The 14266-nt window shown below is 40.7% G+C and overlaps 1 protein-coding gene across 1 annotated transcript; it reads right to left on the reverse strand.

Moving 5' to 3' along the window:
* Positions 1-2427: 2427 nt before the first annotated feature.
* On the reverse strand, positions 2428-13815 carry LOC113015510 (NLR family CARD domain-containing protein 3-like). Its single transcript, XM_026157500.1, has 10 exons — positions 13727-13815; positions 13545-13643; positions 12176-12257; positions 11784-12012; positions 5332-7183; positions 4456-4629; positions 4141-4314; positions 3579-3752; positions 3056-3102; positions 2428-2963 (listed from the first exon to the last, which is right to left on the reverse strand). Exons 1-10 carry the CDS (start codon positions 13813-13815, stop codon positions 2428-2430), a joined length of 3456 nt encoding a protein of 1151 aa, XP_026013285.1.
* Positions 13816-14266: the final 451 nt, after the last annotated feature.

Below are 14266 nucleotides of genomic sequence, written 5' to 3' on the forward strand. Positions count from 1 at the left end.
ATTCCTCTGTTCTTCCACATTGAGAAGGTAAAAAGACTTCTAAAGGGTACAACTGTGCATCCTTCATAATGGCTTCATCTCCCACTGTGACACATTTTAGGACCCGAGACATCCTTCATCATGCTGTGCTGAGACTGACTTCTGCAACAGCATGCTCATCCTTTTGTTCTTTGTGCACACTGCCACGCAGCCATATAGTTTTCACACATCAGATATTTCCTGATAAGTAAACATCTTTTTGAGTTGCTTATAGTTTATCTTCTCATTTACCACCCCATGTTGCTTACAGTGTTTGGGCCAGGCTGTGACCTCTGACACCTCAAAAGTCAATCATAACACTATAACCGGGATTTGTGATAAAACTGCCGCTGCCCTTTGGAATTTGTTTGGCAGGTTGTTTCCATAAAAATGGATGAAAATCGCCAGAGTTGCTGTCTGGGCATATCTGATACTGCAGGTGGGGTCACAGGATTTCCGTCACTGTTACCAGGATTGTGTCGTACATAAGTACCACTATTAGGAGGACTTAAAGATGAGGGGCAGCCTGATCAGAATCTGGTTAGAGAGACAAAGCTGTTGTGATGTTTTGCTTGTGTGTGGTTTGTTGAGTATTGAGTTGTGCATTAGTTATGTGTGTATTTGACCAGATGATGTCAATCCTTTTGATTTTCTGATGTAGAATTAGCCCTTCGCGCCATGTTCACCAGGTTAAAAAGAACAACGTGAAAATAATTCTTGAAGTAAACCTGTGTGAATGAGGATTTCTCCAATCTAAACTATGCTGCTGGCTCTGGATTGAATGAAGCTGACTGACTGTTGTTCAGGCTGAAACTGAAACTGAAGTGGAGTGGGGCAGGCTAAGAAATAGTAACGCTAGTGCCTCTGATGTTCCTTTGATGTTTGGTGCCTTTATTTTGTGAAAAGCAATGCAGTATATTTTTTTCGACTTGGGACAGAGAATAGAGATCAATCTGATGGTCACCGCATGTTACTCGATCTTGGGTTCTTCTGTGATTTCGGTCTCAATGTTTATATTGTGACAGAATTAAAGCAACCAGTGAAGTGATGTTTTCTCATTTATACCAGAAAATTAATCTGGATCTGTTCTGATAATTGTTGAATCATCTTCCAATCATCTGCATGTTGAAGCTCTTAACTGTTTTGAAGTTTTTATTTTATCATCCCTGGCTGTAATCGGATTATTTGAAGCTTTCGTATTGTTGTCCCGCTAAAACAAACAGTGGGAACCTTTCAGCGATTGCTGATATTTACCAGACAAATTAATATTTTGAGTAAACAGTCTGCAGACTGATCAGTGAGGAAGAGTCTGCAGCTGCAGCCACAGATAAATAGAAAAACAGAGACATCCAAACAGCTGATCTTTGTCATATGACACCATTTTATTGAAAAATTAAACAAGTAATAAGCTGATATAAATTCACCTTCAGTATATAAAGTAATGCAATAATAAGTGAGTGAGAAAAATGATCTGGAATTACACTACAATCACAACATCAATTAATTAAAAATCTTAAGATATTATTTTCACTGTTACTCTTTCAATCACAGAAACCAGCCAGAATAAGAAGTGGAGAAGTGTTGGATTAATTACTTAAACCTCAGAAAGAATGAGTAGAAACAATTTATTTAATTGGAGGAAAATAAATATCGGCCATTCTAATGCAAATGTGTAAAATATTCACAGATTTTTAAAGAAAGAAAAAAGCCCTCCACTTAGGTTCAGGCAAGTTTGGGTTGAACTTGTATGGGTATGTCCCTAGTTACCCAGGGTGGAGTTACATATTTGGTGATATTAGTCATTTGTGCACTTTATTTAAAAGATAACATTAGATTAAGAGACTAGAAGTTAAACATTGGGGCAAGGCAACTGTGAGTAAGCTTAGCTGTCATTTCTTTTCTTTTTGTTTTTGTTCATATGAAATTGATCCCTGGTTGTTTATAAACAACCGAGTCAACAGGCTGTTAAAGGCAACCGAAGGTCTCAGTTTTAAGATGTTTTCTAATTTGTTCAGATTTTGGCTAAAAAAACACAACACAGCATTTTGTTTTAAACACCAAATACATATTATATAAACAGGTGCAGTGTAAAAAACAAGGAACATTGTCTACAACTGCAAAAATGTAAACATCATTTGTAACATAACAATAATTTCCTGGTTATTTATACATCACAAACAGGTTACAGCATAGTTATCATTTCAGTATTGTAAGAGTGAGTATGAATAAAAATAGGGTGAACGAAAACTTCTTTAGGTAATAATGTGTGAATGTCTCTGAGCAGTTTTTAAATTTGTCTTAATCCAGGAATCTGAAAATGTGTGTCTAAGTGAAATAGACAGATATTTACAGACTTAACTGTACTCTGATTCAGCTGAGTATATTTATAACAAGAAGACACTCTTTATACTAAACTACACACAGACTCACTGATGCTCTATCCCAGAGTGTAAATCCAGGATAAAGAGGTTCAGTGAATGTGGTGTTGAAGGTGTGGAGGTGGATCAGAGTGTCAGAGGAGACTCTGTAGAAGGACAGAGTGCCAGCAGGACAGTCCACATACACTGCTACTCTGTTAGACACAGAGGAGGAGGAGGAGGAGGAGATATGTGTTTTTTTGTTATTGTAAGAGACACAGTAAGGATTACTTTCAGAGAACCACAAACTCCAGGAATGATCATTCCATCCAAATGCACCAGTATTATTTCTTCCTTTCCTTTTGATTTTGCTGTAACTTACAGATAGATCAGAATATCCTCTCCACTCAACCTCCCAGTAGCAGCGACCCCTCAGGGGTTCACGACACAGAAACTGAGGCCGTTCAAATCTTTCTGGATGATCAGGATATGACTGAAATGGTCGTCCACGTGTCACCTTCCTGTTGTTGTCAGACAGATGAAGTTCTCTGCTAATTGTGTTCATGTCAATTGTAAGTTCACAGGCATCTGATGGAGGGAACAAACATAATAAACATCTGTTGAAGATGGTTGAATGTGTGCTGCTTTGTTTTCATGAATCACATTAAAAACACACTTACACTTCCTCAGACCTGGTCTCAACCATCGGGCTCCAGCAGGCTCCACCCTGAAAGGAGGAGGGGGGTCAGACCAGCACAGTCTCTTTCAGCATGCACACATGAACACTACATCACTGTCATACACATACTGTTAGACAGTGATGACAGAAGAGCACAACATTTGAACTAATCCAGACTAGTTAACCAAATGTTTTCACATACATCTTTTTTTATTTGTTGTACTGACCCATGGCAAATATATTCTTTGTCACTTTGGTGACAGAAAATTTAAACGTAGCACAAAAAGTGAGGAAATTTGTATTTAAACGATTATTTCCTTGTTGTACAATGCTTCTTGGCAGTAAATCTTGTATGGAAAACCATTTGATTTCCCCTTAAATGGTACCATATTTGTACCATAAGAAAAAGGTATCTGTGGGTTAAGGAGGAGAATTGAGGTTGCACCCATAAAAACTTGCCAAATCTTCTTTGAGGATTTGGCAAGTTTTGCAGCATGAATTTGTTGCGGCAGCTCTCTCTATACCTCAAAGTGTCAAGATTCCAATGTGGATCCTTCACTCCAGAAGACAGAAGCTTTACTGCTGAGTATCCTGGATGATTGTAGCTCAGATCCAGTTCTCTCAGATGGAAGGGGTTGGAGCTCAGAGCTAAAGCCAAATCATTACTTCCTTCTTCTGTGATCAAACAACCTGAAAGCCTGCAGACACATAAACCAATTCATATCACAGGTTCTCTGAAAGAATTGTTTTCTGCTGTGAATAATATAAGAGAAAACTGTTTCCAACATATAATTAAACAGTCACTGAGTAAGGGAGTTGGTGAGTTAGAAATGACTGTGAATATATGTTTTGTAGATGTTCATCTGTGTTACAGTTAAGACACATTGATGCTTTGAGCAAAATTCTACAGCCACTAAACAATACTTATATGCTGCTTCAAAATTTAGTTATACTGACATCTAACATATATAAAGTTTAATTGCCTGCTAACTTGGTTTTGTGGACGCGTTTGAGCCTTTGAATTGTATTGGTAACAATTCTTAGTGGTTAATTTTCTCAAACAATAAAAATAGAGCTCAACATTACCTTAGAGTTTCCAATGTACATTGTGGACTCTTCAGTCCAGCAGAAAGCATCTTTACTCCTGAGTCCTTCAGGTCATTGTTGCTCAGGTCCAGCTCTTTTAAAGATGTGGGATATAGTCCAAGAATTGAGGAAAGTGCCTCACAGCTTCTCTCTGAGAGGTTGCACATACTTAATCTGAAAAAAATACAATAATATAAATATGTAGAAGATGTAGACACTTGTTTTAGCTATGTCTTAGAAACTAATGAATTTAATAGTAAAAATAATGTCTCTCTCACTCTCTCTAATATCCACATACAAACATACACATCCGACCTTAATGTTTCCAGTGTACAGTGCTGACTCTTCAGTTCAGCAAACAGCATCTTCGCTCCTGAATCCATTAGGTTGTTGTTACTTAGGTCCAGCTCTCTCAGACTGGAGGACTGGGATCTAAGGACTGAGGACAGAGCTTCACAGCTTCTCTCTGAAAGGTTACAGTTGCTCAGTCTGAAGAAACATAAATATGGAGAGAAATATAAAGAAACATGTATATCTGGTTGAAAATGTGGTAGAATATTTCTAAAAAAAAATCAAGTGATATAAACTTATTAATTTATATAAAAGACTTTAGACTGAATAAGACTATAAATTGGAACCCATCAGTGTAGCAGGCCGTGCTGTGTATTTAGTTGTGTATTGTGAGTGTATTGTGTAATGAAGTTTTTCTTTATCTCGAAGAGCTAGATTCGTTATTTTTTATATATATTGTAAATAATGTTTTGGTTTTGTAGAGATTGATCTGGTAGCTGTAGGGGTGGAAAGCCTTTTTCTTTTAAAGCCTTTTTCTCCCTTAGGTTTAGGTTAGGAAGACAGGTCAGAGGCCTGTATTTTCTTTTTGCTTCTTGTGATAGGTACATAAGTTTGCTGAGTTTCCTTTCTAGAATGTTTTGTTTATTGTTTTTGCAATGCCCACCCTGATTTCTATGGCTAAAGGGAAATAAAATGTCCTGTGTTTGAAATTACAAGTCCTGCTGTACCTTTCCTCGGGGAGCAGGGGAGCCATCTGCATGTTGCGCTTTGGGTTTCCCCTAGGCCAGGGCTTAACATGATTTAACTCAAACCTTGATGATAATGATGTCCAGTGCCTTAATTTTCATAAAAGAACTAGTATATTCATTAATGAATATATTGTAGTATATGTGTACATACAGAGCTTTGTTGGAGGCTTTGATCACTGGCAACAATCTCAGAAGAACCTCCTCTGAAGCAGAGTAACTCTTCAGATCAAACACTTCAAGAGCTTCTTCTGATGACAGTAACATGAAGACCAGAGCTGACCACTGAGCAGGAGACAGTTTATCTGTGGAAAAACGTTGTGAACTCAACGATTGTTGGATCTTCTTCACCAGAGAACGATCATTCAGTTCATTGAGACAATGGAACAAATTGATGCTTTGCTCTGTAGACAGATTCGTACTGAGCCTCATTTTTATATACTGAGCTGCTTTTCTATTGGTCTGTGAGCTACTTCCAGTCAGTGTCAACAAACATTGTGACAGAATTTGATTTGTCCGTGAGCTATTTGATGTCTGTGCCAACAGTCCTTGCAGAAGACTTTGATTATTATGAAGCGAAAGACCCAGAAGAAAGCGGAGGAACAAGTCCAGATGTCCATTTTGGCTCTGCAAGGCCTTGTTCACGGCACTCTGGTAGAAATGTTTCTTTCCAGGTTTTCTTGTTTTAAATTTCTGGGAGGCTTTTTGATTTTCTTCCATCAGATTGACTCCAGACTTCACAAATGTCAGGTGAACATGAAGAGCAGCCAGAAACTCCTGAACACTCAGATGGACAAAGCAGAACACCTTATTCTGGTACAGTCCTCTCTCCTCTCTAAAGATCTGTGTGAACACTCCTGAGTACACTGAGGCTGCTGTGATATCGATGCCACACTCTGTCAGGTCTGATTCATAGAAGATCAGGTTTCCTTTCTGCAGCTGATCAAAAGCCAGTTTTCCCAGAGACTCAATCATCTTCCTGCTCTCTGGACTCCAGTGTGGATCTGTCTCAACTCCTCCATCGTACTTGACCTTCTTCACTTTGGCCTGAACTACCAGGAAGTGGATGTACATCTGAGTTAGGGTCTTGGGCAGCTCTCCTCCCTCTCTGGTTTTCAGCACATCCTCCAGAACTGTAGCAGTGATCCAGCAGAAGACTGGGATGTGACACATGATGTGGAGGCTTCGTGATGTCTTGATGTGGGAGATGATCCTGCTGGCCAGTCGCTCGTCTGTGGATCTTTTTCTGAAGTACTCCTCCTTCTGTGGGTCAGTGAACCCCCTGACCTCTGTCACCATGTCCACACACTCAGCAGGGATCTGATTGGCTGCTGCAGGTCGTGTGGTTATCCAGAGGCGAGCAGTAGGAAGCAGATCACCTCTGATGAGATTTGTCAGCAGCACATCTACTGAGGTGGACTTTCTTGGGTCAGTTAGGATTTCTGTATTGCAAAAGTCCAGAGGAAGTCGACACTCATCCAGACCATCAAAAATAAAGACAACCTTGAAATCTTCAAAGCTACAGATTCTTGCTTCTTTGGTTTCAGTAAAGAAATAATGAACAAGTTCCATCAAACTGAAGTTTCCCTCTTTTAGCACATTCAGCTCTCTGAAAGTGAATGGAAACATGAACTGGATGTCCTGGTTGGCTTTTTCTTCAGCCCAATCCACAGTTACCTTCTGAGTTAAGATTGTTTTCCCAATACCAGCCACCCCTGTTGTCAGCATTGCTCTGATTGGTTTCTCTCTTCCAGGTGAGGTTTGAAAGATGTCTTCTTGTCTGATTGTTGTTTCTTCTCTGTCTGGTTTCCTGGCTCTTGTTTCAATCTGTCTAACTTCATGTTCTTGATTGACCTCTGTAGTCCCTCCCTTTGTGATGTAGAGCTCTGTGTAGATCTGATTGAGAAGGGTTGGGTTTCCTGCTTTAGCGATCCCCTCAAAGACACACTGGAACTTCCTCTTCAGCTTAGATTTTAGGTTATGCTGATAAAGTGGAGCAAACATTTCTGAAAAATACACAACAAATAAGTCAAATAAATGAATTATAGTACTTAAATAATCCCAACATCCCATTCCTCAAGATAATTATTATCATAAATATACAGTCCTGTGAAAAACTGTGTAAAGTGCTTCAATGCTTCAGTCCACTCGTGAGTTGAATTTTACTGAGCCATATTTGATTTGCTGCTGCCCTTGTCTATGGCCCAATTGTGGCCAAGTTTTAGCTTCTGGACAGTTATCATCATTTTGAGAATTTGTCTCTAGAATAACTTTTTATAAAGAGGAGTTCATGGCTAATTTAATGACTGCAAGGTGCCCAGGTCTGTGCTTCACAGTTGGTATGAGGCATTTGTGCTCCTGTACTGTGTTTAGTTTTCTCTAAACACAAACTGTGCCTTATGACCAAACTTTATTATTATTGTCTGTCCAAAGGACATAAGGCATAATTTACTAATATTTGCATGCAAATATTCCTATCCTATGCAAACAATGAGTTCTCACACAAAATTACCATGGGATCTATTCAATTCAATTCAATTTTATTCAATTTTAATTATATAGCACCAAATCACAACAGCAGTCGCCTCAAGGCGCTTTATATTGTACAGTAGATCATACAATAATACGATCTACTGTTGTACTCTATTGTTTCAGAGACTCTGCCTAATAATCTCTAATGTGCATACTAGTCTATTTTTTTGGTATATTTTGTTCTCATTGCCATGTGTATGTTTGTGCAACTGTGCAATCTGTAGAGAATTTAAACAGTGTCTGCATACTGACCGACTCACATTTCTTATATAACAAAACACATTACGGTGAAGCAGAGAAACTGATGATGATTTTTCTAAGAGAAAAGCCTGCACTTCTAAGGCAAAAAATAAGGCAAGGCAAGGCAAGTTTATTTGTATAGCACAATTCAACAACAAGGTGATTCAAAGTGCTATACAGAGACATTAGAAACAAAAACAAATAAAAAGCATGATTTAAAATTGATTTAAACAAGCAAACAAAGTAACTAACTAATTACCAAACAAACAAACAAAACAGTATATGACATCAAAACAGATAAAATCAGTAGTTAAATGTAAGTTTTGAAATTTAAGCTTAAAAGTGTGGATTTGGTGCTTTATTCAAATGCAGCTGAGAATAGGTGAGTCTTCAACCTGGATTTAAATAAACTGAGTGTTTCAGCTGATCTGAGGCTTTCTGGGAGTTTGTTCCAGATATAAGGAGCATAAAAGCTGAATGCAGCTTCTCCGTGTCTGGTTCTGACTCTGGGAACTGATAAAAGACCGGATCCAGATGACCTGAGGGATCTGGAAGGTTCATACTGGGTCAGGAGGTCACTAAAGAGAAAGTCTCACTATGGAGAAATGAGGAAGCCAGAAGAGATGCTGTTTTCCAAAGTGTTTCCATGGAAGTGATGACTGTTTAAAAAAATTCTACAAAAAAATTATAATTAGTAGAATATTGTGGCGGAGGTGTGGTCCCTGGCTCAGCTGCAGTGGAGGAGTGAACAAATATATAAATATAAGTGGAAATTTTTTTTAAAGATACTTGGGCTCAAATAACACGTGTGCTGAATATAATTTTCCCCAAGACACTCACTCTGACTCGAGTAAAAAAACAAACAAACTGGAATCAATGTTCATATGAAAAAGACTAACAGATTACAAGAAAAACAATAAAACATGTGGAGGTCTGATCTGTCAGCTTCAGATGAGAAACTTAATGCAATGAAAAAAAATCCAGATTCACTGGTATTCATGGGATCAGTGCCAAGAAATTATTCTGTAAGTGACAACATCCACAGTGTTCTTCAAACTCAACACTAAACCCTCCAGGTTGAGCTGGATGCCACCGCCTAATGTACCCAACAGAACAACATCATCTGCAAAAAGAGGAGATGAAATTCTGAGGCTATCAAAGTGGAATCCTTCTGCCATCTGGCTATGTCTAGAAATTCTGTGCATAAGAATTCTGAACAGGATTCAAGTGACAAAAGGACGGCCGCTGGAGTCCGACACACTCTGGGAACAAGTTCAGCTTATTGCTGGCAATGCAGAACAAGTTCATGTAACTGTTATATGGGGAATGAATGTCTTGTAGCAACAAGCCAGACACTCAATACACCTGAGCTACTCCCCACAGGATACTCCAAGGGATGCAGTCAAATGCCTTCTTTAATTCCACAAAACATGAATGGCAAACTCCTACGTACCATCAAATATCCACAGGAGGATAAAGAGCTGGTCTAGTGTTCTTTGACCAGGTTGAAAACAACATTGTTCTTCCTTTATTTGAGACTCAACTAACCTCTTCAGCGCCCTGGCATAGACATTCACAGCGATGCTGAGAAGTCTGATCCCCTCTTCCAAAGAGACTGTTTCATTATCCCAGGACGTTACTAATGACATTCACACCACTAGATTAGATAATTTCTCCCACTCAATCAAAATCTCCTCATCAATAGTTCAGCCTTTTCCTGTTAGCAAGGTACCTCAAAGTCCGCCATTCCCTTCATCCTGCTCAGGTGAGGGCAGTTAATGTTCAGCTATTGCCTGTTCCTGTGCCAGCTCCCAGGACGAGGGCAGCTGTGACCCAGTCTACCTCCACAACCATTCCTGTTTCTCAGGTGGGGATGACTGGTGTCCAGCCACCTTCTGTGCCTGTCCCAGCGCAGCCAGAATCCAGGCTGACCTCCCTAGAGGCTCGGAAGAGCTAGCCTCTCCACGTGCCAGTCTACCACTTCATCCACCTCCTCATCCATCTTTTCACACCGTAGCTCAATCCCTGGTTAAGTTGACAGACCTATTCCCAGCTCAAGCACCCGGTTTATTATCTCAGGCTGCAGCACTGTCACCATCTCTAACCCAACCATCAGCTCAGCCATTAACCTCACCAACAGTAACACAGTCACCTGTAGCTCAGTCTCCCGTCCTCCAGTCACCTGTAGCTCAGTCTCCCATCCTCCAGTCACCTGTAGCTCAGTCTCCCATCCTCCAGTTGCCTGTAGCTCAGTCTCCAGCCAGACAGTCCAGTCTCCTTCTGTTCCGTCACCTGTAGCCCAGTCACTGGACTACAGGTGACGGGAGGACAGGAGGAGACTGTCCTCCCGTCACCTGTAGTCCAGTCTCTTCCTGTCCTCCAGTCACCTGTGGCTCAGTCTGTCGCCCAGTCCCCTGTATTCCAGTCAGTCAGGTCTGTAGTCCACTCTCCCGTAGCTCAGTCGCCCGTTGCCCAATCTCCTATCCAGTCTCTGGCCTTGTCACTCATTCATCCTCTTGTTCAGTTCTTCAGGCAAAGGTTTCCGTCCCTGCTGGCCCTGCACCGCCAGCTCCCACACCGTCGCCTGCAGCTGCTCCGCCACCACCGGCTCCCACGCCGTCGCCTGCAGCTGCCCCGCCACCGCCGGCTCCCATGCCGTCGCCTGCAGCTGCCCTGTTGCTATCTGGTCATGGTTCTTCTAGTCCAGCGATTCCCATGCTACCTCCTCGCCCACATCCGATTTGACATTGGCGGCCACCTTGCAGGCCGCTGACTGGACCTTGTCACCGGCGTGGTCGGCCTCTGGATCTGCTAAGTTGCCGCTGCTGCCTTCCCTGTGGCCGCCCCCCTGAACTGTTCATGTTTGGACTCTGTCTCTTCGTCTTGAACCCCCTCTGCCCCCTCTGGTGTATTTTCTTTGGGCCGCCGGGTACCGGCCTTTGAAAGGGGGGGTACTTCACCATGCCAGCCCTCTGTCTAAGTGTCATTAGTTCTACTTTCTGTTTCATTATGTTCAGCTGTGTTTTCACTGGTCCCCAATCATCATCATTAGCCAGTGTATTTCAGGACTGGAGCCCTTCTCAGGAAGGAAACAGTAAGGGGGGGTTGTAGGACACTGGTGCAGCAGGGAAGCCTCGGAGACTCCAAAAATAAGTGTGCACATTTTAAAGAAAATATTTTTAACCTGGCCTGGTTTTGCTTTTAAAATAATCTGAGGATGTTGGAGGGAGGACTCATTTTAAATGGGATTTGTGTGGATCTGCTGGGAGAAAGAACACTGGATTGGAGACTCTCTGTGCCCATGAAAAGGAAACTGGACAAGTTTTAGGGAAATTTCAGCTCGAGAGTGGAAGCCCCAGGATTTTAATGTGGAGGCCCAACCTCAAATGACACCTTTCTGAGGAAGATGCAGGATTGATATGTTTTTGGCTGCTTGTTCTTCCAAGTGACCACCTTTCCCCTGTTTGTAACCAGGCTTACAACCCTGACCGTGGCGGCTTTGGGCCTTGGATTCCTGGCCAGAGTTGTCTCAGCCAGTAGTTTGACTCTGAGGAAAAAACTCTTGTGTACCCCATTGCAGTGTGCGTGTATCCTTACTGGTCAATATTAGAGCTACTACTTTCTTGCACGGCGCCCATTTGGGGCCTTACGTAACATGATTGTATAAATTTTATAGGACATCCACTCTTGTTAAGACTCTGGCAACGTCTTAAAACACACCTGAATGCTCCAGCAATAAGTATGATCATTTTTCACAGGACTGCATAGATTCTTTTGCAAACTTTCTTCATCACATTTATGGAGCAGTTTAAATATTGAGAGAAATCTTCTTACTGCTCTGCAAACAGTCAGCCAGATCCTCCTGCTTCATTCTCCTCAGGAAGTGCAGTGTGATTTTCACAAATGCCTCTCTGCTGCTGTTCCCCTGCTCTTGATTCTCAGTGTCTAACACCTCCTCATCCTCCTTCTGACGCTCTGGGTTTTGCCCGTAACCGGGATTCAGAACCTCCTGGATCTTCTTCAACTCATTCTTCACAAAAGTGATAATGTTTTCCTCCAGCAGCTGGAACACAACACTGCATTAATAAACCAGTTAGACTGAAATTGTGGACCACAATATAAGATCCATGAAACACTGACATTGCACTGGTCTATAAACAGCATCATGTAGATGACTGTGAACAGAATAGATGTAAAAATACAGTAGTTGTTGTACATGTACAGACCATAAATATGGAGTCCAGGTGTTTTGGATTCTGCTGCTGTGCAGAATGACCACTGGGAACCACCGAGGTCTTCGTGTCCACTCTGTGGAGAAATCATGATTAGTTCAAAGTGTATGTAGTAACTGATATTTTGACAAAACATTGAAGCAAGTGACTCCCTGTGGTTGTAATAACCCCACAGAAATAGTTTCCACTCCCGCTGAGATCACTTTTTTTGACTCTTGTTGCTCCACATTGATTTCCTGGTTTTAACAGTTACTGTGTTAGATCAGTTAATGATAATACAGAATTTAAAAAGAAAATTACAATTTAAAAAATCACATGTGTGTATATTTCTAAACTCTGTACTTTATCAGCTATAATAGGACTAAATATTAAAGCCATTATTTAGAGATTTCAAGTTTAATGAGGGGACTCAACCTCTTTGACACATCAGACTTGCATACACTCCAGTTCATTTACTGTGTGCCGCTAGAACAGCACATCACCCAGAAAACCAGAGATGCATTCCTGCACTCTGAGGTTCTGTACTTGTAAATATATTTAATGGTCAATAACATTATTATTAATATTTATTACTGATAATTCATTATTTAACATAATTTTTGATTGATTATTTAAAAACAAACCTAGCTGCAGCTGAAAGGACAGGCATTACTACTTATGTTTGATCAGAAAGACTAAGGTATTATTATTATTATTATTATTATTATTATTCACTCAAATGTGTGTAAAAAGAGTTGAACATTTATTAAAAAAGCAAATTACCTCTCTGCTGGAGAATGCTGTTGTCTAAAATCTTCACCAATACCTTTTGAGAAGTTGCTTTTTAAAGACACACAGCTGGGTTCAGGTATAGGCCAAGGCTCAAGTCTAAGTTGGTTCCTGTGAATAATGATGGAGCAGTGATGTGAGTGCTGAGCTATGACATGGAGAAGAGTCATGGACAGTCAGAGATGGTCATCTCACACATCAGAACTACAAATGCTACTGCAGTTACACTGTGATTCATCAATGTGAGAGGCACTCCTGCACTCCAAGACTCTGTCCTTGAATTTTTTTTTTCCAATATACAAGGTTCAATAACATTATAATATTTATTATTCACTATCATTATAACTGGAAGATTTTTTTTTCTTTTTAAAAAACTGAGTGTTTTGTGTCAAAATATGTTGATTGTTTCGTTGTTTACAGCTTCTGGGAGTGAAGTGTGTCCTGCCACTGTTGAAAGGACAAACAACACAACTTATGTTTGTTAAGAAAGGCTAAGGTATTCTTATTAAAACAAAAACAAACTTTAACACAGACCGTGTAGCACATGAACACAAAAATGTATGCGTAAAAAAGAGTAAAGACATTTACAGGTTACCTTTCTGGTGGAGAATGTTGTCCCATAAAATCTTCACCGATACCTTTTGAGAAGTTGCTCTTTAAGGACACACAGCTGGGTTCAGGTCCAGGTTGGTTCCTGTGAATAATGATGGAGCAGAGATGTGAGTGCTGAGCTGTGACATGGAAAAAGTCATGGACAGTTAGAGATGGTCATCTCACCTCTGAGCTTTGGTCTGGCTCTCATGTTCCCCACACAGAGTGGTTTTAGAGGGAGGGACCCCCTCCTCTCTGTCGTCACACTGAGCCATGCTGCTGAATTGACGTCAGCTCACACACACTTTCTACCTTCACCTTCCGAGGAAACACAAATCATTCATGTGCACATCAACTGAAATCCTCATTTCCATCATGTGTGCTGTACAAATATCAGCTGCTTCTTTCCTGCTTCATCTCAGTGTCAGCTGAATGCAGTCAGACAGCAGTGTGAGGCAGAGGAAGCTGCCATCGGCTGCTCTACTTCTATTATCAGTCCACTAGATGGAGCCATGAAGCTACTTTGACTGAATATTTTAATTTCTTCCTCATCACCTGAACCCCTAATTCGATAATCAGAAGGAAAAAAATGAAAAGCTGTACAGTAATGAGTTAGCAGGAAAAGTATGCAAACTCATTGCCTCGAAAAAACAAAGTTATGCTTACTTAGGATAGATAATTTGGCCGGTTCCGTTGACGTCATCCCAACATATGGCAGTCTAACGA

The sequence above is a fragment of the Astatotilapia calliptera genome, chromosome 23 (genome assembly GCF_900246225.1).
Source record: "Astatotilapia calliptera chromosome 23, fAstCal1.2, whole genome shotgun sequence".
NCBI classification, from domain to species: domain Eukaryota; kingdom Metazoa; phylum Chordata; class Actinopteri; order Cichliformes; family Cichlidae; genus Astatotilapia; species Astatotilapia calliptera.

Bases quoted from the DNA above. Each gene is read 5' to 3' on its own strand.
- LOC113015510 (XM_026157500.1), bottom strand. From the start codon at position 13,815: ATGGCTCAGTGTGACGACAGAGAGGAGGGGGTCCCTCCCTCTAAAACC. The intron at 4,630-5,331 runs GTATGTACACAT...ATGTTTCTTCAG, and splicing joins AAAGCCTCCAACAAAGCTCT to ACTGAGCAACTGTAACCTTT. The intron at 3,753-4,140 runs GTAATGTTGAGC...ATGTGTCTGCAG, and splicing joins TGTACATTGGAAACTCTAAG to GCTTTCAGGTTGTTTGATCA.